Raw genomic sequence first — 27,994 nt, forward strand, 5'->3', positions numbered from 1 at the left:
CTCTCTCCTATGGCACTGTGTATTCCGCATTTATTATATGTTACTCTTTTTTTTTTCTCTCTCTCTGGAGGAGACTTGTTTTTTTTCTCGATCTCCAGATCTCATTATACCTTTATTTGTCTCCCACTCCCTCAGTTTTTCCTCTAATACCCACAAAAATTTCTCTCACTTTCCCTCTGCTCTCTGTCTTGCTCCCTATTTTTCTTCTCTCTCATTCTCTCTCACTCTCTCTCTTCCCACCTCTTCTGTGAGTTGGCCAGACCCCTCCCATCTGCCCATAAAAGTCTGCAGCATGCTGCCTGAAGTTTTTAACTGCAGTTCACTTTCTGAATTTCTGCCCTTCTTTATCTTTCTATTGAGGTCCCACTTCTTTTTACTTCACTGAGAGAGACAGAGACAAGGCGAGAGACAAAAGGGAAAGAGGAGGGCAAGGAAGAGAGGGAGAGGTAAGCACAACCCAGGCTCACACATTAACAGAGAATGTCACACTTTCCCACATGTTGTGAAGTGTTCCTCTAGGTGAAGATTCAGCTGGACAGACTTTGGCTTCTCTGAAATGTTGTGTAACATGGAGCAAACAGCAGGCAGCCTTAGATGCTCTGAATGCTATGTATGGTATGCGTGCAGTGTTTCTTACCTGAATTACAGATCAGACCGGGGCAAATCCACTTGTGACAAATTTAATTTGAGCAGTTTTAATGCTGACTTAAAATTGTGTGTGAGTCTTGCACCTATAATATCATGTTTCCTAGACCTGGTAATGGAGTTGATCTAGGATAATGGTTTTGGAGCCACTGCTCCATATTGGAACATGAGCTTGAACTGATGCTCAAACCTGATCTTACCTGTAGCCCAACTCTGGCTTTAAATACAATATTAATTTTGACCCCTTTAGTTGAGGGGTCAAGTAGCAGACTGCTGAAAGTGTGAGATGTTTCTTTACTGAAATGCCTGTGTCCGAATGTAGGATTGAGGGTTCTGATACCAGCTTGATATCTGTGGACTTGATATAAACCCCTAGATGGCCATTTCATTCTACCTGTTTCTGTGTGGCAATGCCCTGGCAGTAGCAGCAGCAGCAGTAAAACTGAAAAAAAGATCTGACTGTAGTTCTGAAGCCTTGGGCACCTATGTCCTGGATCATTGCCCCCTCAGGCAGCTGTACACAGTTACATAGTAACTCAGTTACACAGTACACACCTACTACATATTCCTGCTGGGATCAGCAGACTTTTACAGTGTTTGCTCTCTGGTGTTTCTAAGAGGAGAGGAGATGTTTTGCTGCCTTTCTGTGTCACCTCATGCTGTGCTAGCAAACAGGTCACAAAGATCAGGTGTGCTCAGACCAACCAACATAATTTAGTTAACACGTATTATTCATCTATATATTATTTCTTGATGACTCAGAATAAAGCTTCTGTGATTTAAGACTGATGCAAAATGATCACAAACACCTCAGTATTTAATTGTTTTTTCACACTATTTTTGGCACATTTTAGATCAATTCTACCGTTTTTAAAAATGTTTCTGCATAAGTTTGTAGTTAAATTGTAATCATATTGATTCAGAATGATGTGGTGACAAAGACTATTTGTTTTACAGTGGCAGGGATAGGAACCAGACGCCTTTAAAGCTGGGCATACATTGTGTTATTTAAATATGGTTATAAGCCTGATGTTTTTGTCAGCGACTAAGCTAAGGGATCAAGTTAAGTTGCAACCTTCATAATTTGAAGTGCAGTTTAAGCAGGGAAGCAATGTCTGTAATGAAATACACAATAACAGTGTTTTGGACTGAAAATGGTTCTGGATAACACCAAGCTAATCTCTATAAACACTAAGGAGTCAAAAGTTTGTGGACACACGTTCATTGTACTTTTTTTTATGTCACGGAAAGGATTGCAGTGTAAAACATGGCACAAATCAGCAAAGCTATATTCTTGCTCAGTGTCTGCAACACTGTACTGAATGGAAAGCTTGCTGGTCAACAGAGCTATCCGTATAGGGTTGAGGTTCATGCACAGTTTAAGCACCCACTTTGTGTCATGTCATTCAGAACAATTTCTCAGTGTGTGCATATGATTTGGGGGCATTGACTGTTTATGAGGAAAACATCACAAATACATTCTGACTCGTCATCAATTCCTAAGTGTTCTGGAATCTCATTCTGCTCAGCTTAAAACCTACTCACATAATGTTATTATATGAAATGGTTATGAATACACATCTGATGCCTGAAAATGTATTATATGAATGTTTTGAATATAAATTCATTCCTGCTGGAGAGGTACATTCAGGATGTTCAAGGGCCAAAAACATCCCCCCCAAATTATCTCTGTTTTGCCATAATCAGTATTGCATATACAAACTCAGAGAATACATGTATGTTCACTGTGGAGAGCAAGTGCCATATTTGTACTGGAGACATTGAGATGCCTGGTTGCCATCAATACTATACATCTACTATATAGAACATTATTCTTTAATGAACCAATGCACTTTAAAGCCACATTTATTTGGTTTAATTTCAGTGGTTGAATTATGCTAATACAAAATTATCCACATTTCCAGTTTAGTGAACAATATACAATGTTTCAATTGATTGATCCAACTTTTTCACAGTAAAAACAATTATTTCATTTTCAATTAATTACAATTCTTTCTTATTTTTAATTTTATGTTTTTTTTTTCCATTTATTCCTTCATACTTGAAACCTGCTGAGTATAATTGTAGCTTCATTCTTCTATAAGTAATTACAATTATATTGATATGAATTGTGCTTCTGGATGAATTTCACAAATTTCTTCAGACTCAGAAATTGAATTTAGATTTGCTTTATGTCCATGAATACTCCTCTCTGTCTTTTTGGCTCTGTTCTTTTGTACACTAGGTGGCCAAAAGTTTGTGGACATCTACGCATACCTCCTTTCTTCTGAAATTAAGTGAAAATTAGTCAGAAGTGTGTTCCACTTTTTGCTTTAGTTACACCATGTACCCTTCTAAGAACAAGTTTGCATGCTGGGACATTTCTGTGTGTGAAATTGATGAATTATGATGAATAGCTTGAATGTCCTCAACATTTACGATAATGTTATGAGTCCTAAAACCTCTCTACTCTGTTGGAATAGTGTAATATATAGCAGACATTTCTAAGCCAATATTCTGTCTTTCTCTGATCCACTGAGCCGTTTAGCCTTTTTCCAGCGGAAATATCTGTAAAACGAACTGCTTTTTCAAAATCCACAAAAAGAAAAAAACATCCTGAAGGATTCTATCAGGCAGTCCTTGACTTTTAAAACCCCTGGGAACATTTTGATATTTTGTGTTTAATTCTAAACGAAAAAACACAAATAGAAATATTCTCCAAAATTACCAAAATACACTCCTCAGAGCTCTCTGAGAATGGTGTGAGTGTGGTCAAGTTTACTAATGACTGTGCATGACTGACAGCTCTCTATCACTGGAGAAAAGAATTCTGTTCCCATTACCATGGCAACACACAGCCCCAAGAGCAGTCACTGGGTTTTTAATCTGAACTACGGTTGCCATTTTACGCAAGATAACAGTACACAATAAAATGGCACAGGTGGGTAGAATTGGCATTATACAGCCATTCATGTACGAACCTATGGACGTCTTTTGTCTTTTATGTGTCTTTGGTGTGGTTTTATATCATTATTTATATTATTATATATATGTTAACATAATTGTACGAACGAGATACCTTCTAGAGTATCTCCAAATTGGTGCTTTCTACCGCTGCCACTCTGTTGTACTGCCAAGTGTGGCTTGTATCCCCGCTGCTACTTTGCTGTACACACTGGCCGATATCTCCGCTGTATTGCCGACCGAGTGGATGCCTTCCTCACTCGGCTCTGTGCGCCGGCCAAGTGCAGCTGATATCTCCGCTGATATGCTGAAAAACATGCCAACCGAGTGTTGCTACTATTTCTGCTATATTCAGATTTAATTAATTCAGGCTCGTTCTGTATTGCTTTGTGTTCTGTTTGCTCTGTGTAGCTCTTTCACTCCTCCCCATAGCTTGGTGAGTAGCTGGATAACTAGCTCATTCACTATTGGCTCCTAAGCTTTAGTCACCAGTCCCTTTGACTGAGAGAGGAGGCATGGCTGTGGTAGCCTTGTGATTGGTCAGGGTAATAGTGACATAAGCATTACCCGGTTTTAGGACTGCCCATTCAACATCGAGAGGAGAGTGGCACTGGTCATATTTGAGGAGAGATTTATCATATTTCTGTTTGGTGTTTTTATTTAAACTGGGGTTGTAGGCCAGCATCTCTCATGGTATTGCCATGCATTAGTGCTCATGTCATGGGTGACATGCATTTGTATGTAGCAGGGGTGGAAATCCTGGGAAAAACAGAGAGTTGTCCCCATCAGTATTCATTGTATACACAACAATTTAATTTTAAATAATAAAAAGTAATATGTATAGAAACATCGAAACTGCCTCATGTATTGCTTTTGAGAAATGTTACTGCTTATTGCCCACCCCCCACCCAAGCATTGAAACACCCTTGGCTTAAAGGCACCACTGATGTGAAGGCATCTATTGGGATTTGTCATACATGCTGCCATCAAGGAGACAACTTTTCCTGGAAAGTCCATGGTTATTTCAGCAAGACAGTAAAAGGTCTTATTCTGCACATGCTATAGCAGCATATCTTCATAGATGTAGAGTGCATGTCCTTTAGTTATATGGATTGAAGACTACTGAGCACAATGTAATAAGGCATCTCCACACTGCAGCATCCCCTGCAGGTAAAAATCTGGCTAAAACATGTAATCAATTCACAGTGGCTAATATTGTTAGTTTTGGTGCATGTTCATTTAATAAAGACAGAAACATTAGCAGATAAAAGTGTTGTTGGCATTTCACAAATTTGCATTTGTCTATTTTTGGTGACTAAAACTAAAATGAAGATAAATATTAGTATTTTCAGATATGTACAGATTCATGTGGGCCTGCATGGGAAATTCAACCCAGTCTTTTTTGAAGCACACAATGGTATTAACCACTAAATTGCACAAACTAATTCTGAAACCGTTTTAGACATACACCCACCAGCCACTTTATCTGATTTCCCTACCTTTTATTTCCACTAACTTTTTGGTCACCCACATTTTATGTCCAATAATTATTTGTTACATTTCTTTCAGTCATCTTCTAGCCTTTCATTAATGGTCAGAACACAGAGCTGCTCGTCTATATACGACTTTTTACCTTTTTACCATGAATGTAACCATAATTTAATTATATGTGTGTGTGTGTATGTTTGTATGTACATTTGTGTGTGTGTGTGTGTTTGCGCGTGTGTGTGTGTGTGTGTGTGTGTCTTTGTGTTTTTACAGTGGAGGGAGACTTTATTTATGGTTCAATTTGAGGTGACTGGCGACTGCTTTCCTATTTTGTACTGAAGGCAGTAAATTGATGGCACCTACACTTCCTTGGGCGAAAGAAGAAAGAACGTTTAAGTGACAGTTTTGGCTGCTCCTGTGCTCAGCCCTGTTTCTCAAGCCTTAGCTTTTCTCCTGGCACTGCGTCTAAGATCTAATCACAAAAATTCCTGTCTCTCTCACACTTTTCTTCTCACTCCAAAGCCAGGCAATCAGAATATCTTTGGATGTGCATTTGTCAATGAATTTCCACAGACAATACAAAACGTTCCCAGTCTAGGGCCTGTTTGGATAAATGGATGGATGGATTAATCCATTGTTTGATGAATGAATATATTGCTTGATAGTTGCATGTTGATGGAGTAATATGGTGGACTGATTGGTAGATTACTTTATAATTGAATGATTGGATAGATGGACAGATAAATGTATTGTTGGATGGTTTATGCCAGATATTATAAGGTAATGTCAAATAACACTTTTATAAAGCATGATTAACACAGGATTTGAGTGTTACAGAATAATTATATACCCTATAACTGTTTACCAGACCGTTTATTCAGTTGTAGTGGTCAATGGGCTAAATGGATTTTTAACAGGATATAGGCACTTATTTGTGGTAAATGTGTATGGCTTCTAATGCCAAAATCACACCGGGCCAAAGCTATTCTGTCAACATTGATAAAGCATTGTTTCATTGACATTTAACCTAATCAGTGTTGAATGTCCATCAACACCAGGACACAGCTGCATCTGTAGAAACACATTAGCGTCCTTCGATTTCAAGGCTACTCCCGCAAAGTATTTATACAGAGTGTGTCCAACTGAGCACGCCCAATCATGGACAAGTTTCCATTCCAAAATTTTGCCAGGGCTTCTCGATCTGCACAAGTTAAAGTCATTGCTCAAAGTCAGAGGGTGTGTGTATCTTGGAGCAGTACCTGACTGGCTAAGATTATCTTATTATGCTTTGAAAATTTTTTACATTTTCCACACAGTTTTCTCAGTGTGAGGAGAGTAAAGCAATAAGCATGCAGTTGATTGAAAATTATACAGTTTTCCGTATTCATTGTGTCCATTCCTTGGACTTGATTCCAGCTTCCATTCTTTTTGGGAGACTTGTTTAAAGTTTTACAAAGAAATCTGGGCCACACCTCCAAAGTTCAGTCTTACAAGTTGATAGCATTTTCTGCTTCCCATGATCCAAGTCAACCTCAAATCTAGGTGGAACGCCTCCCATTTTATATTTAACCTTTTAATCTGTTTGAAGTCTTTTTTTTTTTAATATATACTTGCTCTGACTTTTCTCTTTTTTAGGAAAGGGTATTATCTTATGCCCCAACTTTTCTGAAACAAATATGGCATGCCTTTTAAACATGTCAACTGTAAGCATATAGATCAGTGCATTAGGTTAGTAAGTCCCAGGTTGCTTTACTTGTGGAGCAAAGTACAGGGACAGGGACAGACTGAGAGGGAGACAACTGGGAATGACACTCATCCAAGCAGGAGCTGAGAGATGGAAATGTTGGCAGAGGTTTTTACACACACACACACACACACACAAACAACTTTAACCTCTGACAGGTATTCAGCCTTTGTTTGTGATGAGATCACCATCATTATAGAAAGAAATGGAGCTACAGATACTCCACTAAGATCCCCTACGTTTACCTCTGTGCTCATACAGAATTCCCCTAATCTTCACTCGTGATGGAATGAGAGGCTTATCATCCAAAATCAGGTCAGCAACAAAGTCATCTCAACAATTAAACAAATCTGCTTTGCCTTTGTTCCACTTTTTATTTATATATATTTTTTTCAGGAGACTCAGTCTGCTGCCATGTCACCACATTCTTAAAATTAGCTTATATATTGTCACTGTCCAATTAAAAACATGTATCTCCCAAAATAGTATCTTTACAAGTGTTTTATTTGCTCATATGTGACACAAGATACACAAGATCCTGATTAAAATAAACGCATTACGACATAAGAACGAACGAGATAAGCTTCATCAGAATAGAGTTATTGCTGTTAAAGCCCATTGAATGTAGACAATTGTTCTATAAGGAAATAAGTATTAATAAGACATTTAAATATACTCTGAGATAATGCCTCTGTTTATTTCTGAGTGAGCTCAGTGTAGCATGAGTATACATGTTATCATCCAAACAAGAAAAGGAGTTATTTTAGATGGTGTTAGTTGCTGATAATCTAATTCACTGTAATTATACAGTGATAATATGTATTCAAAAGGTAATAAATAATAAATAATATGTAATATTATTAAATATATAAAATATGTAATAAATAAAAGTACAGGACAGTGAGTAAATAATATTTAATTAAGCTATTTATTTTATTTTATATTGTTAGTTTTTTGTACCATCTTTTTAAGTGCTATGGGTTCTTGAAATGTGCTATATAGATAAAATATATTATCAGATATTTTACATCTTTAAAAGATATTTACATCTTTGAGTTTATTAGCACTCAGGGGAATCTCTAGTCTTTTGCTTGCATCCTGTTTAGGTTATTACACAGAGAATAACTTGTAGACTCTCTATGAATTGTTCACAAAAACAGTAAATACAAGGTTTTATATATATATTTTTAGAAGCCCATGTGCACCAGTGCACTTGCAAGCATAAGCTTGAATATATGTGTGTCTATGTGTGTATGTGTGTGTGTGTGTGTGTGTGTGTGTTGTTTCTTAGGAAAGAGGAATGTAGAATCAGCTGACAGAACTGACCAAAAGCCAAAAGCATAAACTGCTGTAAAACACATTCTCTCTCTCTCTCACTCTTGCTCTCTTTCTCAATTCTTTATTTACTTAGCACCCATTTGGTCCCCTTACATTGCTATTTTGTGTGTGTGTGTGTGTGTGTATATATATATATATATATATATATATATATATATATATATATAATATCACATTTATAAATATATTCTTATGCAAATGTTTAGGTCAAATTACATTTATTATCAAAAAATATGAACAGACTCTACAGAGATCACACCACTGCATGTTTTTTTTAAACATATTGAAGTGAAAATAAAAACAAAAAATTATAAAACATTACCTTTGCCATTATGGCATATTTTATATTGGTTTATATATTTACATAATATAAAATAGTATATTTGTGTTCTGTTAATGGAATGATAATAACAGTTGGTTACATTTCCATTAGAGTTCTGTTTTTCTTCCAAATGTGTTTTCAGACTCTTGTTTCATGTCATTTTTTTTACAGGGAGATGTATGGTAAATGTTAAAGAAGCCTTCTGTCGCTTTCTCCACTGATACTTTTTAATGTTATAAAATAGCTGTTACATTGACCCCTTGTGGCCTTGAAGATTGTATTTGACCAATTTTTAAGATAGCCTCTTCCATGTGAGGGACCCCCACTATGTAGCATAAACTGGTTCAATTAGGTACTACACAGCCAGGCTTTCTTCTCATGGGAATTTCAATTCACAAAAGTAAAATAAAAAATAGTCAATTTCAGAAAGGTTTTTTCCTTCTTTTGGTTGTAAAAGTCACTTATTGCTACTATAAAGCATCCCTAGTAGTCTCCCATGTTTAGCAGGATTGAGAATATAAGGGAACATCTGGAAACAGTCACAGTCTGGGGCTCGGACGGAGAACTGGAATTCTGGTGTTCATAGCAGTATTGGTGCTAACGAACATGTGGACAAGGCTCGGACGTCAAAAGTGTTGTGGTTGGTGCATTCTCCCCCCACACCCACCCATGTTCGATGCCTTAGAGCATGGTTTTGGGTGCTGTAACTGTGGGTGTGTGAGTATTTGCATGTTTTCCATGCCTGTCATTGTGGTTTCAACTGTGTGCGTGTGTGTATTTCAATGTTTGTCACTGTAGATTTCACCAGTGATGAACAATCGGGATGGGAGAATCAGTTACCAGCTTTATTACTTGAGTAGCTCAAGATAAAGAACATGATTCATGTTCCATAGTTGGCATGTTCTTGATCTATAGATGGCAGTAAATAACGAAGCCTGCAACTTTTAGGTAGATAAATAAAAAAATGCTGGGTCCTACAGTACTTTCCTTATGTACTGGCACTTTTCAATGATTTTTTTACTGTCCTGGATGACCATGTCTGTCTGTTTTTCTTGCTCCTCCCCTGAGAAATTTAGATGCTGAATCAGCTACTAAATACCTAACAGGAACTCTGGTTAAGCTGTCCGGACATTTTCAGCCAGCTGTGACCTTGCTATAGAATACAATATTTTTGAGTGGTGCTTCTTAGTGTTAGTATTTGATATATATATATATGGGACTGCTCTTGTAAGGTGGAACAGTATATATTTGAAGAAAAAAATGACTGTTGTCTATACATGTCTATGCAGTTCCACTTGAAATAATTTGAAACAGCAAAAATGTCAATATTACCCAGCTATGGATCAGAAATAGAGCAATATCCTCAACACTTTTGATGATTTTTTTTTAATCAATTGGAGATTTCTCTCCACCTTCAAGCCTAGCATATCAGACAGAGACCCTTTTTTTCTTTTTCAACTTCTTTAATGACACTAGAGCTTCGTAAACCCATCAGACTTGTGTCCAGAGCGTAGACTACCTGGAGAGCTAGCCAATAGTGAGGAAACATCCTCTGAGTTTTACAGTGTTTTTTTAGTAAAATCATGAATGTTACCTTTAACTGAATATTTACCCTTTAACCATAAAGATACTAAAATGAATTGGTATGGTGTCTGAATGGTGACATGATAAATTTGTAGAGAACCACTTACTTGTTGCTGGTAGCTACAGAGTTTGTTGTAAAACAAAGAATGGAAGATGTTAAATGTAGCACTGCTTGTCAGCTAGCTCACTAAAAAGACTACCCTTGCTGGAATGAGTGGGCACAAACAGATTTGGCAACTACCACTGGCACAAGTTTTTTGACTTTCTTTTCCCCTTAGAAATTTTGGGCTTTTGGCCCTGGCACTCAGAAACATATCAATCTTTAGCGTGCAATTTCGTCCAGGGCAAGACCACAAGGTAATAAGGTTAGAATTTGATTTTGTCTGTGTGAATTTGATCAACAAACAAAGAGGAGAACTAGGACTGGGAGCAGGTCAAGAATGGCCAAGTGTTTTGGGTTTGGAAGGAACTGAAGAACCAAAGTCAATGTGTGTTCCTGGCCTCCTTTGTCTCCCATGACCTTAAATGATCTTTGCTGGACGTTTGCCTGCCTCTTGCATGTCTTTTTGAGAAGTGCTTTGAAGAGGCAGATACAAATACCTTCTCTCCCTCTCTCTCTCGTTACATTCCTGCTACTATTATGCAGTGTATGATGGTCCATCTGAAATCTCTGCCCTTGGCATCATTACTTAAGATGGTTCTCCAAAAGCAGTGTCGTGTTTAATCTGAGTTCAGCACTTTAACAGGAGCTGCAAATAAAGATGTATTTCATGTGATCACTGTGTTTTTGGAGGTATTTTTTGATGGTGAAAATTGCACAAACTGCTCACTCTTATACTTTATAGAGAGAAAGAGTCAGGCTCTGGCCAGGGGTTCCACCCAAATCCTGGTTTTCCTTTTCCAGTGCTCTCGGCCTTGGATAAAGGTGGTGAGGAATAATTAGAGTGGGCAAATTGAATGAACCTCAGGTGAGAAATGAATTTCTCTCTCTCTCTATCTCTCTCTCTGTCTCTCTCCCTTACATGCACACATACACACACACATATATATACACACACACACAAACTGGGAATGTATTTTTTTTATCGGTCACCACAAATTGACCAATGATAAATGGGGTGAAATCAATAAACATTTGAAACATTTTATCTGTGTCCATACTTTTACACTAGCAGACAAGTCAATGCCATGTTTGATAAGTATCTTTCCATATACCCTTACTGAAAAAAGGAAACAAGCACATAAAATATTTGCACTACAACACATAACTTTTCATCTGAGGAATAAATTGTAAACAATGTGTATGACTGAAATTTGAAGATGTATAAAATGACAGCATCTTAAGAGAGCTTGAACTTGATGGTCATCTTGGGTGGCATGGTGGTGTGACAGGTAGTGTTGTTGTGTGTTCTCCCCATGTCTGCATGAGTTTCCTCTTGGGTGCTCCAGTTTCCTCCCACAGTTCAAAAACACACGACTCAAAAGTATCCATAGGTGTGAGTGAATGCGTCACTCTTGTTTCTCCAGTCTTTCAATACAATGTCATTAATTAGTCTGACATGGATGAACACAGCAGAAATGGCCAAAGATGAAATACAATGAATGATGTTATATTAACTATTACATACACTCAAGGTGCTGTCCCTTCAAACCAGCAGAGGTCGTTGTCTCCTGAGTATTAAGCCCAATTTCTGATTCTGTGTTGAACCTATACGGTAGGCAGCATGGCCTGGTGCACACCTCTCCAGAAAGAGACCTACACAGACCACAACGACTGTGATTGGTCTGCAGTTGGACGAACATGATTTAAGTTTTACACTCACTAAAGAGTGCACTTTAAAGATGAGTAATACTAATACCACTACACCACTACATTGTGTACTAAATAGGCCCGAAGATGTTTGAAATTCAGCCCTTGTGGTGTGGCGGTGTAATTGCAGAGCTATGCAGATGCCTAACGCACACATATAAACTTTCACTCATACTCATACTCATACTTTTACTCATATAAGAACACAGATTTGGGTTTTTTTCTGCTCCTGGGGCTCCACTTGTGCAGTTTTTACAGCACTGTACTGAAACTGGTAGGGAGGGGGAGGGAATGAATGGTTTCCTAGCTTCCTCCAAAAGTTACATAGTGGAGTTTCTGCAGTGCTGAGCTGAGATTAGCAACGACAGAAGCCCTATTCTCCCTATTACAGGTCAGTAAAGCATCACAATAGTTTTGAAGCTGTAATTTTAAATAGTGTTCCTTTAAGCTCTCTGTTTTGTCTACATAGGTGCAGAGTATAGTTTGAGCTATTTCTGCAATTCTGAGACACCTGTTTCTTAAACAGGCTATAGTTTTTGGATTATGGTTTTTCTGACTTTTTGTCATTTACTTGTTTCTGTTTTTTTTTTTTTTGGACTTGTTTATCACTCTGTTCTGATTTTACGGTTTTTGAATATTTCTTTTGGTTTTGACCTCACTTCGCATATTGTGTTTAAAAATCTCCAACTGACCCTCACCCTCAATGAGTGATTTGTGACATCTACACATCAGCAAACTGTGTATATGAATGAATTATAGTTACTGATGACTCATACAGGCAAATACTAAATGGTAAAAATATTTTTTTAAATTCATAATGGTTGAAGAACTGATGTAGTATAGTTAAAGTAAAAAGTTGCCCCAAATGGACATAAGTAAGGTACAGATACACTTAATTTAAGTAATGGATTACATTTACTAAGCTACTGTCTACCAACGAATATAGTGTATTTATTAAGAAATATGGAGTGCATAAAGTGGCAAGATAATGTTACTACAATGTTAAAGTAGATTGTGATACAACATGAGCAGGTAATATGATTGAAAATAACCCTGTGACTACAACAAGTTCTAGATTAAATTCTGAAGTGTATATTTTAACTAGCAGCACATTATGTCTGAGTCAAATATTGTTGACTTTTATGTTGTTTCTCCTGAAAAGAAAATCTCTGTCCCCTGAAAGTCTGAGAACTGCTTGGGGAGTGTCCTCTCTTGTAGATAAATGGTAAAATTGTATGTGGAGACAGACAGAAGGTCAAAAACGTATTTTTGTGTGTAGTACACCCTTTCTGTCCAGCATACCTGCCCCAAAAATGTAACTACAAGCTCCAAGATGTATCTGTATCTGACACCTGATATTTTGAATATGAATATCTGCCGCAATAGGACACACTCTATGTGTAAACCAGGCAGGACTGCTTTACAACGAAGGAATTAGTACCCATGTTAGTTTTTAACTGTAATATTTTGATCTGAAAAAAAGCACTTTCATCTTTTGAGTGTAGTAGATATAGTAGAAGAACAATTGTTGAAATATTTGTATTTTAAATAACAGTATGTCAATGGTATGCCAGGATTCCTTTAAAGAAGATGGACAATATTCAGCTTAGGTGGATTGGCTACTCAAAAGTGTAAAAAAAAAAAAAGGTGAGTGTGAGTTAATGTGTGAGTGTGTGTCGCCCTGCAAAAGACAGGCGCCCCATCCAGGGTGGTGTTCTTGTCTTGCGCCCAGTGATTCCACGTAGGCTCTGGACCCACCGCAACCCTGAACTGGATAAGAGGTTACAGAAAATGAATGAATGAATATTCAGCTTTGGACTAAGGCTATCAGTCTAACTGAGAAATCTTTGTAACATCTTTGAGAAATATCCACAGTTTAACAACTATTATTTGTTAAGTACACTGTCAAAAAAAATGTCTCTGTGGTGGTGCCTTTTGCTGTCTTTGTGATGGCAACTTCAAGGGGACATATTCTGTGTTTTGAAATAGGGAGCATAATTGTACATAATTCAATTATAATTGTAGGTTTTAAAATTGTGTTAATTTGATATGCCCAGTTTCATCTCTAGGATTGATGTTGTTTTATTTTACACAGTTCTATAAAGAAATCTTACAAATATATGCCTCTCGTTCTGGAGAAGAGAATGTAAATTACTTTTAGAGAACAGAACTCTACTTTAAAACCACTGTTGTCCCTTTAAAAGTACATTTACACTGATTGTGCCTTCAGTGACCAGTAATGACTGTCTACTGTACCTTTTTTTTCCTGAGAGTGTATATTAGTCTCATAGCTAAGGTAGGACAAATATTTATTGTTTTTCTGGTTCCTTTACCTTACGAAGCTGCTCAGCTTCTTATTCCTCTCCTATTTCTTCACATTTTTCCATTTCACATTAAATGGTGCAGGCGCCAGGAAGTAATGGAAGTGACCTGGAAAACTGTGGAACATAGCTATGTAGACTATGGTTAATTATGCGGATGACTGTTAATTTTATTCTGACCATTTTTCTGATGGGGGGGAAAGTGACTTTGAGTCTGGGAAATAATGAAAAGCTCTCATTTAAGGTACTTAAATGAAGAAATCTGAAAATTGGGACGACCAAAAGATAGAGGAAGACTTGGTCAGTTTTATTCTAATTTTCCTGTCCACCTTAAATAATAAAAAGTACAATTTATAGCACTTTTTAATATATTTTCAAATGAATGAGAAATATATTTATTAGATAGTTATTAGACACATGAACGTTCTCTAAAATGTAGTTAGAATGTAAATTTAACTGAAAAAAGCAATAAACAACCTAGTAATATTCATGGAATTCGGACGCTGATCATATTGCTTTTGCTGCAGCTGTGATAAGTGCGCCATCTAGTGGCCATAATTGATCAGTGACTCATTCAACTGAATCAACTACAAAAATTCATAAAGCACTAAGAGGCCTGAACGCAATTAAAAATCACCCAGATTATGCCTAGAGCGAGAGGGACTAAATGAAATTTAAACATTTGAAACAGTGTTTTAAACACATCAAAGCCACTGATTTAATAGGCTTTTTAATCTTGTATGCATGACATGTGATCATTTTTTTTTGCTAAGATAGACACAAATTATATGTAGACTTGGGGGCTCTAACAAAGAATTACACAATTTATAGCAAGAAAAGGCCCAGATACAGTGCAACAAGACAATGTACACCATGAATATAACACAAAACAATAATATAAGCTATTATGAGATTTTAGAACTAATGCACGTGTTACCATGCAGAAAAACAAAGAGTGTAAACATAATCACCGTCAGCTTCTGAAACTGAAAGGTGGCAGGTGAGGGAGGAAAGAAGAAAAGACTGCAGCTGTCAAAACATTCCTTCATTTTGTTCAAATATTGTGAAGAAACTCAAGTTTTACCATTTCTTTTGTAGTGCAAATTATAACAGTTGCTTTAAATGCTGGCTCTGTGGCATATAAACTGCCCCTGACCAGTTCAGATTGACACCTCAATGAGTCTTTACTTTTCTGTTCTCCAGTTTCTGGCTTGGGCCACTTCCCATGTGCAGAAGTCTGCTTCTCTTCCTATAAAATGAATGTTTCCGCTCTGTCTAAAGTCTGCATTATGTGACTGTGATTAACTCACCGTCTGAAAGCAAATATGGCTCATTCATCTTTGTCATATTAAAAAGAGGAATCTGAGAAATCTGATCACACAATAGAAAATCATGTTCATAAATCACACACCTGACACCTGCATACTGCTCAAGTCTGTAGAAACAGTCAAATTCCCACAATATTTTTGTTTTGTTTTTGTTTTTGTTTTATCAAGTTTTTGCTGAATTGATTGTGACTCTGGGTTCCTCATGAAGCCAAGAAGATGCATAATTTTTTGTCCTTAATTATAATCCAGTTTTTATGTATTGCTTTTTAGAGTAGCTGTAGATTTTAATTCCAAACACAATGGGGCATGTTGGAATTCCCTACTTTTTTTTTCATTCCCCCCCCCCCCCCCCCCACACACCCTGGGTCACTGTCTGTGAGGAGTTTACTGTGTTCTTCCTATGTTTGCATGTATTTCCTCCCAGAGTCCCAAAAACACAATTTGGTGGGTTGACAGTGCAAAACTCTGTAACACTTTTTACAAATTACAGCCCGCTGATTACTGGTAATTACAGAGAAAGTACCTGTTAAGTAAACAGTAAGATAAAATAAGTACTGATTAAATAATCTACAGAAAAGTACCCGGTACTCATCTGTACTAACATAACACTTAAGGGTAAGTCTAGAGCGTGCACATTTACTTTATTTTATGGGTTGTACAAAGGATGGTAAATATATAAAAGGAATGATATAAGCCAAGGGCTTCTTGTTTGAAGACGATGACCCAAAGGTAAGTCTGCTGGGCTGAGGAAGCAGGAAAGTGTACCCATGTGAGCAGAAGAGAAACACCCATTCATCATTAGTCCGCTATGTATATATAATGCCCCAATACATATCTGCTAAACAGTGTAAAATATCTCAGAAATATGTGATGATGTTTATTGTGGTAAATCAGATGTTCTGAACCTGAGTACAAAGCACCTTGAAACTTTACTAGTGCCTGTAATGAAAGTAGCTGACCATGTTCTTCTCTGTATGTGCACTGTAAATTATTTTGAAGAATCTATAATTACATTCAGAACTACAGAGAGATCAAAATAGAAGCTGCATTATTTATATATATAAAAAATGACAGTAATTGTCAGCTGCATAAACTGTCATACTTTTAATTCAATTTTATAATCTATAATTATGCTGAGTACAATGGATTCAGAACATAGTTACGTGCCTTATTTGTAAAATGTTTGTAAAATACCCAGTAATAACAACATATTTCTAGTATCATACCCTTTACTTACTCAGTACTTATTTCATCATATGGCTAACTTAACAGGTACATATTCTGTGGCTTACTTAACAGGTACATATTCTGTACTTACCCAGTAATTATTCATTCATTCATTATCTGTAACCGCTTTTCCAATTCAGGGTCGCGGTGGGTCCAGAGCCCACCTGGAATCACTGGGCGCAAGGTGGGAATACACCCTGGAGGGGGCGCCAGTCCTTCACAGGGCAACACAGACACACTCACACCCACGGACACCCCTGAGTCGCCAATCCACCTGCAACGTGTGTTTTTGGACTGTGGGAGGAAACCGGAGCACCCGGAGGAAACCCACGCTGACACGGGGAGAACGCACCAGCTCCTCACAGACAGTCACCCGGAGCAGGAATCGAACCCACAACCTCCAGGCCCCTGGAGCTGTGTGACTGCGACACCACCGTGCCAGCCTTACCCAGTAATTAGCGAGCTGTAATTTAAAGTGTTACCCAAAACTCTCCATAGGTGTAAGTTTGTGAGTGACTGTTTGAGTGTGTGTTGCCCTGTGATGTACTGGTGCACTGCCTATGTTATGTTCCTGTCTTGTCCTCAAAGATCCGTTATGCTTCAGACCCACTGTGACCTGAACAGAATTAAGTGCTCATGTAAGATGAATGAATGTATGTATAGATGTATGTTTGTTTCAGATTTAGCCATTTAGGCTAGTCTAAATCCCAGTGTTAGTTGCTGTCCTTGCAGTCATACAGCCTTGAATGCAGTTTCCACTGCTGGATTTTGTCATCTATGTTAGGTTTGAGACTTGTAGCCAGGGACTTTTTTTATTCAAATATCTTGTTTCCACTTTTTTTTAACACAAAGGTCAATTAGTGAGGAAAGCAAATAGGAGAAGACTAATAAAGATTGTGTGATTCATATAATTTTCATGTGGGACTAATCAAGTTTACTGGCTGTGTGGTTTTTCTCTCAGAATGAAACTTCAAATCACTTTACAGATTGGCCAAAGTTTCCAATGCTGGTACAGCTCAGTGTGAAAATTTTAGTTGGGGTTTGTCCTAGAAGAATGGTCTCCTAGATTCAGAAGAGTAGTATATATTTATACATTTAGTGTTGGTTAGTATTGACAGATGCATGATATTTATATTAAAAACAGTAGATCGGTGGCATGGTTGTACAGCGGTTAGTGTTGCAGTCACACAGCTCCTGGGACCTGGAGGTTGTGGGTTCGAGTCCTGCTCTGGGTGACTGTCTGTGAGGAGTTTGGTGTGTTCTCCCCGTGGGTTTCCTCCCACGAACCAAAAACACACGTTGGTAGGTGGATTGGTGACTCAAAAAGTGTCCATAGGTGTGAGTGAGTGTGTGTCACCCTGTGAAGGACAGGGCCCTCCAGTGACTATGAACTGGATAAGAGTTTAGAGACAATGAATGAATGAAAACAGTAGATATTACATTTTTTAAATCAATCTGTTTATTGATTTTATTACCCAATTTTCTCTCCAGATTAAGTCGTTTCCAGTGGAAACAACAAAGTCTTCTGGGTGCGTGCTAGCAGATATAACAAAAACCATGGTAGAGGTAACTGCAAACTTGTTACCTCAGTTAACAAATGCTTTGGGGAAATTTACAGCACTCAGGAGCGAGCCAGCAAGCAGCAAACATACAAACAAACAAATAATAAATAAGTAATTATGAGAATATAACCCAAAATTCTGTTGTGGGTTGATATATATTTATGTCTACTTCAACTGGTCAAGAAATATTGTGATACATGTCATCATATTATGTATCTAGAAAATGTCTTGAAATGTAATATTCACCATATCCCTCAGCTCTGCTTGAATGATTGCGTGCAGTGATGCTGTACTGTTACTGATTTTATCAATGGAGTACATTTCTAGCAAGTAAGTAAAAGGTCGGCCTCTCTGGTTCGGGTACTCAGAGGCTGAATGGATGTGGTCAGAAGGGTGTTTTTCCTGTTCCAGCACACCTCAGTTCATTTTCGAGTCAAAGCAGCTGTGTGGACACAGAAAGCACTGAAATGTGCAGTGTTGGTGCCCTCCAGGATTTGAGCTTGACAAATGTGTTAAATGAATAACTCCAGAACACCCAGGAATTCTCTCTCTCTCACACACACACACACACACACCCTCAGCTCTGCCTGTATAATCTGTGAAGAATTTTTAGGTTTCTGGAAAATGTGTCTGGACTGATGACTTGCTTCCGGTTGCCACTGAAGAAAGAGAGAGATTTTTGGTTAAAAGTGAACTATTTGAGTTCATTTATGAGTCCATAAGATGAAAAGATAAAAATAGACATTACCCAATTAATTAATTACTCACTAGATTTAATAATTTTGCTGCTCACAACAGGGCAAGCAAAAATTCTTTACTACTACTAGCGATACTGTCCGGCATAGCGACCGCAGACATGCTCCATCTCACTATCTCTGCTCACATCATACCATCATCAGGAAATACATACATCTGCACAGTAAATTCACCAGTGTTAAATCAACACTATTAGTGTCAACACTGAGAGTGTTAAAATTTTACAGTAACAGTGTTAATTTAACACTGGTGAATTTACTGTGTGCAAATAGCCAAGATGCTCTCCCTTAAACAGAGAGGGAGAGAAAGCCTAGCATACCATATATAGCTTATATATATAAACAACATTTAAACTTTTTTTCATTATTATTGCAATTGTGAATGCCGCCTTTATGGCCTAGCCAGAGGTCACTAATAGGCAGACCGCGGTCCGATAAACCGTTGAGAACGATTTAATTGTGACTGTTTATTTTAAGCAGCTGAACTATTCTTGTCTTTTGCAGACTGGAGAGTGCGGAGCACACAGGCGAGGTACAAAGCGAGAAGCAGCAGTCGGAGAATAAAGAGTCAGAGAAAGGCTAATTTAAATGAAGTGCCCTTAAAAAGAAAAAGTTATCAGTAAAAACCTACTTTTCAACACGGGAGCGAGGCGTACATCTTTATTCTTCCCACAGGCAGTTCTAAACCAACATGTCTCATATGTTCTGAGACTGTGGTGCTAATTAGAAGTAGTGTTGCCAACTAAAGGTCGGACACTAAAGGGTGCGTTCCATTTTGAACCAATTAGGAACGCGTTTTCCGTATTTTGATGTCACACTTTCATGTTTGACACAGAAACACTCAGCTCCCTCTCAGACGGAGGGAGGGGCAGTTTCTCCTCGGCTCCTAAACAGAGTACCGGAACCCAGAACGTGCTTTTCATTGGTCGTCACCTTTATATAGCCAATCAGCAGCCAGAGATATCAGTCCATTGTTCAGTGCTGCAGCCAATGGAGTCACAGTCCCTCCTACCGGGGCTTGTTTTGCGGAAACACTGGTATGGAAGCAAATCTGTCTCTTTGAAATATTACCACCTTTGAATTTGTAGCACTGAAATTATCTGAATTTTTCTGCACTGAAATTATGCATCTGAATTTTGCTGCTTTTGAATGTAAGTCTTCAGAATTCTTCAGTCCTCATGTAAGATTCAGAATTTGAGCAACTTCAAAATATATTGTTAGAATTTTTTTAAGCTTGATTTTTTTTTATCTGAACGTATTAACCGTGAATAATAACAGTGAAAATGTGTTCTTGAAAATTCACGATTTCAATTCAAGAGAAATTATATTCAGATACATAATTTCGAAGCAAAATATTCAGAGGTGGAAATCTGAAGACTTAAATTCAAAAGCAGCAAAATTCTGATGCATAATTTCTGTGCAAAAAAATTTTTAGTGCTACAAATTCAAAGGTGGTAATATTTCAAAGTCTGATGAGACAGATTTGCTTCCATACAATGGGAACTACAGCTCAGCATTCAGAAAGTAGAGGTGAGCGATACCGGGAATTTTGGTATCGATCCAATACCAAGTAAATACAGGGCCAGTATCGCTGATATCGATACCGATACCGCTATACTTCACCACGTGCCTGTGCAGTAGCAAAAGAGGGGCGGGAGGGGAGGGGAGGGCGGGAGGTGCACGTGCAGCTCTGTACTGAGTCACACACAGACTTTAGTGGGAAAGCAGCAGGACAGAAAAAAATCTTGAATATCGATCTTTTTACACAAGTATTGATCAATACCAATACCAGCGTTGGTATGAATATTATCGATATTTGGATCAATCCGCCCACCTCTATCAGATAGAACTAATGTTACCACCGTGTCCTGAAGAAACTATATTTAATTCTCCATCAACATACCACAGACAATAATAATTTAAGTAAAATAGGACAAAGTGTTTCAAGTTTCAAACTTTACCTTCTGGGTATTTTTGCTTTTATATTTAGCTTCTATAACTGATTAAAACTGATTAATACTGTGGTGGGACCTAGAAACATATGTCCTTTACCTAATGATCTCATTGTCATATGTACTGGGTGAGAAAATAAAGATACAAATGTGCCAGTGATGCAAATTAGAGTCATTTTCATATGATGTTTTTTTTGTGTGGTGAAGAACAAGGTACATGTGGGAAGCATCATCAACAAATGGCAATAATTACTTCCATGAATATGCCTTTTTACATGTCACTGTTTTCTCTAGATGGAAATGGTTCATTATGTACTGGGCAAACGTCACCCAGTCAATATTTCTTCTGAAATCAAATGGTAGGCATACTGAATTTGTCTTGCCTTTGTTGCAGTTAAAGCCTCTACTCTTCTAGGAACACTTTACACTAGATTGTTGAACATGTAAGAACATGTAACATGCTGTAACAATGTAGGAACATAAACATAAGTGAGGAGAGATACAGATGTTGGATGATTAGATTTCCTTTTCAGAGGGAACAAACAAAACACAACAAAAATTGAGACACCCCTTACCCCTAGGCAAAACAGAGGGGTAGGTCTAAGAGTGAAATGGGATTCACCCATTATCTTAAATAATTCTAACTCTTAACTTTCTTTTCCTTCACTCTGCAGGATATAAGTATGCCTCTCCACTCTGCCTACTGCTTTGCCTTGGTGTTGCAGGTTTACCTGGTACATCAGGCCAAAGCAGGGGCCTACTATGGTCACAAACAAGTGCCCCAACAACTGCCCCAGCAACACCAACCATTGCTACAGTTACCTCACATGCCCCTAGGAAAGGAAGGCATACCACAGCAACAGTACAAAGGGAAGGAGTTGCCTCATGTGCCATATGGAAATGAAATGCCTGTACTGCCACATTATGGAAAGGAACAACCACAGCTGCCTCTTCAAATGGCCAAACCCAGTCTGGGCAAAGGTATGAAGACAGAAAAAAATATTGTTGAACGTAGTGGCTTAATGAGATGATGATGTTTATGTACTACTCGGTAGCCTTCTTCTAGTGGCACTAAGTCAAGGTGACAGAAAATTCAGCTTAATGTTGAATTTATTTTTCATCATCTGTACCAGTGGTTTTCTTTGTCCAAATATCCACACTCAAGGTGTGAATATCTTCAAATATGTCCAAAATGTGAGTACATGTGAACAGGTTTGAGACAAAGAAAACACAATAAATCAGTGAAATAAAGATTAAATTAATGAAAATTCTTTCCCACCAAATCTGCCAGTGTCCCACAGACAGCAAGAAAAATGCAGGCTGCTGCAGTCTTGGGTGTGTATTCATTGCCCTGTAGGGCACTTGTGCAAGTGTGTGTGTTTACTGCCACAAATGGGTTAAATGCAAAAGGCACATTTAGTTGTACATTATACAGTGACATATAATTGCACACTTGCAAATATAATTTTACATTTGCATTTGCATAATTGAATTTTTCAGATATTTTCAGCCTTACAAAACATTGTGTTGTTCTGTTGAGTTTTTTTCTATTCTGAAGCCTCTGAGTGACCCTGTTGCTGTTTTGATTATTGTTCATTCTGGGTTACCACAAAGCTTTCCAAAGCTTTTCTGAGATGTTAGCATTCATTGTACTCAGTAATGGACATAAAATTGCCACTTCACTATTAGCGACTAATTTATTTAGTTATCTGTGACTAACATCTTTTTCCATGTAGCTTTCACACTTGTTACCTACAGACTCCAAAAGTTGCCATATGCCTTTAACTCCCTGGACTGCTGAATTTGTCTTATTTTATGTGAGTGTTGTGTATTTGCCTAAAATATTGTAAAGAGAAATGTTGGGGAGACATTTTGTGGTGTTAGTGTTTTTATAAAACTCCATATAGCTGCTCACAGCCTCCTTAAACTTCACGTGCTTTAACCTGTTACATTGAATAAATAAGTAATTGTAATTCTTAAAATCAACAAAATGTTCTTGTTCTTTTTTGTTCTTTGGTGGTAGATCATCTAGTATTTATTTTTAGATGTAATGAACAAGAAAAACATGGATGTTTGTGTTATATATTATGAACAATACGTTGTGCTCCTTTTTTCATTTCTGCATTTATTACCTGCCCTCCATATTTTCTGTACAATACAATCAAATATAAAAAACACATGTAAACAAAGACATTGATATGAAGCACAAAATCTTCTCCATACCTTCCAATGACAATGGCATGTATTTTGGGCTTTCCTGTTTTTGAAATGCAAGAAACACCTCTGTGACAATGGCTATATGGCTAATGGAGGTCCAGCAAAATTAGGCTTGCCTAGTTTCTTTTTGCTATTGCTTTTTGTTAAATTATGATTACCACTAATCATACAGTCAAGTAGTTGAGTAGGTCAAGGCAAAACTGTAAGGTTGTCTAGCATGTATATGTGTCTTTGGACTGAGATTTGTGTAATAGGCAGAACAGCCAAAGCTAACATTCAGTCTGAATAAATAGCAGATTTTTTCTGATCATTATCGGTGTGAATGACACTAGCCAATTACCTCTAACTTCCCTGACAGGCTAGTGCAATTTAAAACACTTTAAACGTACCACTCCCATTTTCAAGGCAGCTGCTATAAAAACAGGCATGCTTTTATCAAAACATGTTATCAAATAATTATCACTGAGCAATACAACCTCTACAGGTTTATCTACACAAAAATGTACATTCACATTATTAAAAAAGAATTTAGAGGTAAAATGTTTCACACAGTGTTTAAATAAATCCCATAACTACTTTATGCTTGAACAGCATTTTCTCTACCCAGTGCACTAAACCACTGCCACAAGAGAATAACATACAAATCCAGATTTGGGACATTTTGTAAAATACCATAAAGATACAACAAAAACTAAAACCTGTGATTTGTTAATTTTCTTGAAAATGTATTTATATTTTATAAGTACAATCAAATTACTTCTGGGAATACACCTTGGAGGGGGCGCCAGTCCTTCACAGGGCAACACAGACACACACACACATTCACTCACACCTACGGACAATTTTGAGTCGCCAATACACCTACCAACGTGTGTTTTTGGACTGTGGGAGGAAACCGGAGCACCCGGAGGAAACGCACGCGGACACGGGGAGAACACACCAACTCCTCACAAACAGTCACCCGGAGCGGGAATCAAACCCACAACCTCCAGGCCCCTGGAGCTGTGTGACTGCGACACTACCTGCTGCGCCACTGTGCCACCCTATATATATAATAATATATATAATTTTAATATATGTATAATATAATAACACACACAATACTGTGTCTTAGGCACCTAAGGTGATTATATGTATTTAAGGTAATGCCTTCTCAGTAATCGTGGTGCTTGTGTGTATGTGTATATTTTTGCACTTTTGCAGTACTTTTGCACAGTACTGTAGATATTTCAAGAAATGCAAACTGAAATTATTTTACAAGAAGTAAGCCATACATCATTTCTATGCCAAACCACATCTCACATGATAAGAAACAAAATGAAAACCTGTGCTGTGGTAAATTAGTTGACATTTCAGTTGTTTTAAGGAAAACTGAACATCAGGTTTTTAATGCCATTCAATAGACCATTAGACTTTTATCATTAAAATGTGCAAATGTCACATCTGGCATTGTATGGGTTGCATTGGTGCCCTTGCCATGGGTGACACGCATTTATTAAAATGTAGTATTGATGTGGATGCCTGTATTGAGATGCAAAATGCAGAGTGCTCTATATGCCAAGGAATAATAATTGATATTTAGTTTTTAATTTTTTTTAATTACAAAAGAACTAATAAACTAAATAGATCTGCATATTTGTCATTTTTATTTCAAGAAACTTTTTAAGAAATTGACTTTCTCTCCCTAGGTGAAAGTATTCCCAGAGGTGAGCAAGGCCCTCCAGGACAGATAGGCCCTATGGGCCCCCAAGGACCTCAAGGCCCTCCTGGTCTACCAGGCCATGGCATTCCAGGACCCTCTGGGAAACCAGGACCACCTGGCCCTCAAGGGTATCCTGGAATTGGAAAACCAGGTATGCCGGGTCTCCCGGGAAAACCTGGAAGGATTGGATTGCCAGGACCTAGGGGTGAGGTGGGACCAGGTGGTGGTGCAGGACCAGTAGGATTGCCAGGCCCGTCAGGCCTTCCAGGACCACCTGGACTACCAGGTCTAACAAAACCAGGTGTACATGGACTACCTGGACAGGTTGGGCCTCGAGGGGAACCTGGACTGAAGGGACTTCCAGGGATTGCAGGGATTCCAGGACCTAAAGGTGATAAAGGGATTGGCCTTCCTGGATTACCAGGTATTAAAGGACTATCTGGGCCCCCTGGGCCACAAGGTCCAGCAGGGTTACCAGGAGTGGGCAAACCAGGACTAAATGGCTTACCTGGGGTTCCTGGAGCTCCTGGTAAAACTGGTCTTCCTGGAGTTCCAGGGTTGAAAGGACTTCCAGGTGAAGAAGGACAACCTGGGCCACAAGGGCTACCAGGAATTGGAAAACCTGGTATTGATGGTTTGCCAGGGAAACCAGGCCTCCCCGGTGGAAAGGGTGAACCAGGCCCACCTGGTTTTCCAGGAGGTCCAGGTTTACCTGGACTTGGGAAGCCTGGATTTCCTGGACCAAAAGGTGACATAGGGCATGGGGGTTTACCTGGTCCTCCAGGTCTAAAGGGTGAGAAAGGTCATGGTGGATTTCCTGGAATTACTGGCCTGCCTGGTCCAGGTGGTATACCTGGTCCTCCGGGTCTTATGGGACCACCAGGAGGTATTGGCTTCCCTGGTCAAAAAGGTGAAGGTGGTGCAGTTGGGCCAAAAGGGCCAATAGGCCCAAAAGGTGAAACAGGACCTCCTGGACTTCCAGGAAAATCAGGTTTCCCAGGAGAAATTGGTCAACCAGGACCAAGAGGCTTACCAGGGCATTTAGGTCCTCCGGGAGAAAATGGGCATAAAGGTTTACCTGGTCTCCCTGGGGCTTCAGGGAAGCCTGGACAAAAGGGTGAAGTGGGTCTGCCAGGGGAGAAAGGTTATCAAGGGCCAATAGGAATTCCTGGACTCATGGGTCCAAGTGGACCTATTGGTCCTCCTGGATTTCCAGGACCAAAAGGGGAATATGGACCACCAGGGAAACCTGGACTGCCAGGCGAAGGAAAAACTGGTCTACCAGGCCCAATTGGTCTACCAGGGAATCCAGGGCCTGGTGGACTTCCTGGCAAACCTGGAATACCTGGCCAACCTGGTCCTCCTGGGCCACCTGGGCCACCAGGTCAGCCTCCTGGCATTGGTCAAATTCTCCCTGAGACACCTCTAGATCTGGATGGTGCCAAAACAGGCTACAAAAAAATCAGGCCTGATGGAGACATTATTGGCCTGCGTGGTGTTGAGATGCCTGCATTTACTGCTCAACTAACAACACCATATCCTCCTGTTGGCAGCCCAGTGGTCTTCAACAAGATTTTGTACAATGGCAATCAAAACTACAACCCTCAAACAGGAATTTTCACTTGCAATATACCTGGAATTTATTACTTTGCATATCATATCCACTGCAAAGGAGCCAACGTGTGGGTTGCTCTGCAGAGAAACAACGAGCCAGTAATGTACACATATGATGAATACAAAAAGGGTTTCCTGGATCAAGCATCGGGGAGTGCTGTTTTGCCATTACGGTCTGGAGACACTGTTCACATTCAGTTACCATCAGACCAAGCTTCAGGACTTTATGCTGGTCAATATGTACACTCCTCATTTTCTGGGTATTTATTGTATCCAATGTAAAGTATCAATAATCTGTCATGATTCATTAAGTCACAGGTGTAAAGAACATCATCTTTTTAAATGTATGAACTGAATGTTTGTACCATCATTTTTCCAATAATTATGACATCAGATATCAGTGATGTCACATGAAAAATTTCATTTTATTAGCCGTTATGTAGTAAATTCTGAGCAGTGGAAGTGTGTATAAAAAACAAAAACAAACAAAAAAAACCCTAAAGCCATAAGTTTTGATTTTAGGTCATTGAAGTTTGTCTTACAAAGTCTACATTTACAGTTCATACATTAATCATTAAATGACAATCACACACTTATTCGCATAGTTCCTTTATCTGCATATGTGTACATGCCTGGGGTAATATTCACTAAACACATTAGACATATTAACCATTCAAGTCCTCATATGAGAGGATGTTCAGTATTTCTTTATGCACTATTTCTGGTACATTATATATTTAAGGTACATTTGCCTTTCCATTTATCACATCACTTTACAGTAACTGTAGATTCACTATCATCAGTTTATCCAAAAATCCTTTTTGTTATAAAAAAAACACAACGAGGAAACCATGTCAGTTTTGTTTACTGATATAAAATGGGATACATCTGAAATATGTAAATGTGTATATAATTTGTTGCTTTGCTGTTAAATATCCCTCAGATGATCAAAAATGGTAATAAAACAAAGTTGTCAAACATTAGAAATATAGGCATAGTATTGTTTTGGTTAATCACTAGCAGTCCCAGTTGCACCTAAGCAGAGTTAAATTCTGAGAGGATTTTTTTGGAGTTCTTCCCTGTAATTTATTTTGTTTTTTAGTTTTACTACTGAGTGCCTGAATTTGTATATGAGCTGAAAAGGTGACAGGGCACACAAAGAATGAATTTATTTTGTGTTTTCCAGTTTTCACAATGGTGCTAAACATTCAAATGAGCAATGAACATTTTTAAATGTTTTGTACTGTAAATAAAAATTAATTAATGGAAGTTAATATTTTTGTGTTCTTTCTGAATAAAAGTTTGAATCTGCTAAATAAATACATGTAACAAGCAACAACTAATAAAGCAAATAATTTGAGACATTCTTGTTAATGCTTTATTGATTGGGTAAAATCCTATAGAATACAGTAGTGAAATAG

General features: G+C 38.2%; 1 protein-coding gene across 1 annotated transcript; it reads left to right on the top strand.

Annotated features, from left to right (window-relative positions):
- Positions 1 to 322: 322 nt before the first annotated feature.
- On the top strand, positions 323 to 27,916 carry LOC136678305 (collagen alpha-1(VIII) chain-like). The gene is made up of 3 exons (XM_066656314.1): positions 323 to 446; positions 21,715 to 22,021; positions 24,946 to 27,916. The coding sequence occupies exons 2-3, from the start codon at positions 21,724 to 21,726 to the stop codon at positions 26,853 to 26,855; spliced, it is 2,208 nt and encodes a 735-aa protein (XP_066512411.1). The 5' UTR covers positions 323 to 446; positions 21,715 to 21,723; the 3' UTR covers positions 26,856 to 27,916.
- The last annotated feature ends 78 nt before the right edge of the window (positions 27,917 to 27,994 follow it).

Source organism: Hoplias malabaricus, chromosome Y (assembly GCF_029633855.1).
Source record: "Hoplias malabaricus isolate fHopMal1 chromosome Y, fHopMal1.hap1, whole genome shotgun sequence".
NCBI classification, from domain to species: Eukaryota; Metazoa; Chordata; class Actinopteri; order Characiformes; family Erythrinidae; genus Hoplias; species Hoplias malabaricus.

What these genes read in the sequence shown, in the direction of transcription:
- LOC136678305 (XM_066656314.1), top strand. Translation starts at nt 21,724, where the DNA reads ATGCCTCTCCACTCTGCCTACTGCTTTGCCTTGGTGTTGCAGGTTTAC. An exon ending in CAAACCCAGTCTGGGCAAAG is followed by an intron (nt 22,022 to 24,945) that starts GTATGAAGACAG and finishes TTCTCTCCCTAG; the next exon opens with GTGAAAGTATTCCCAGAGGT.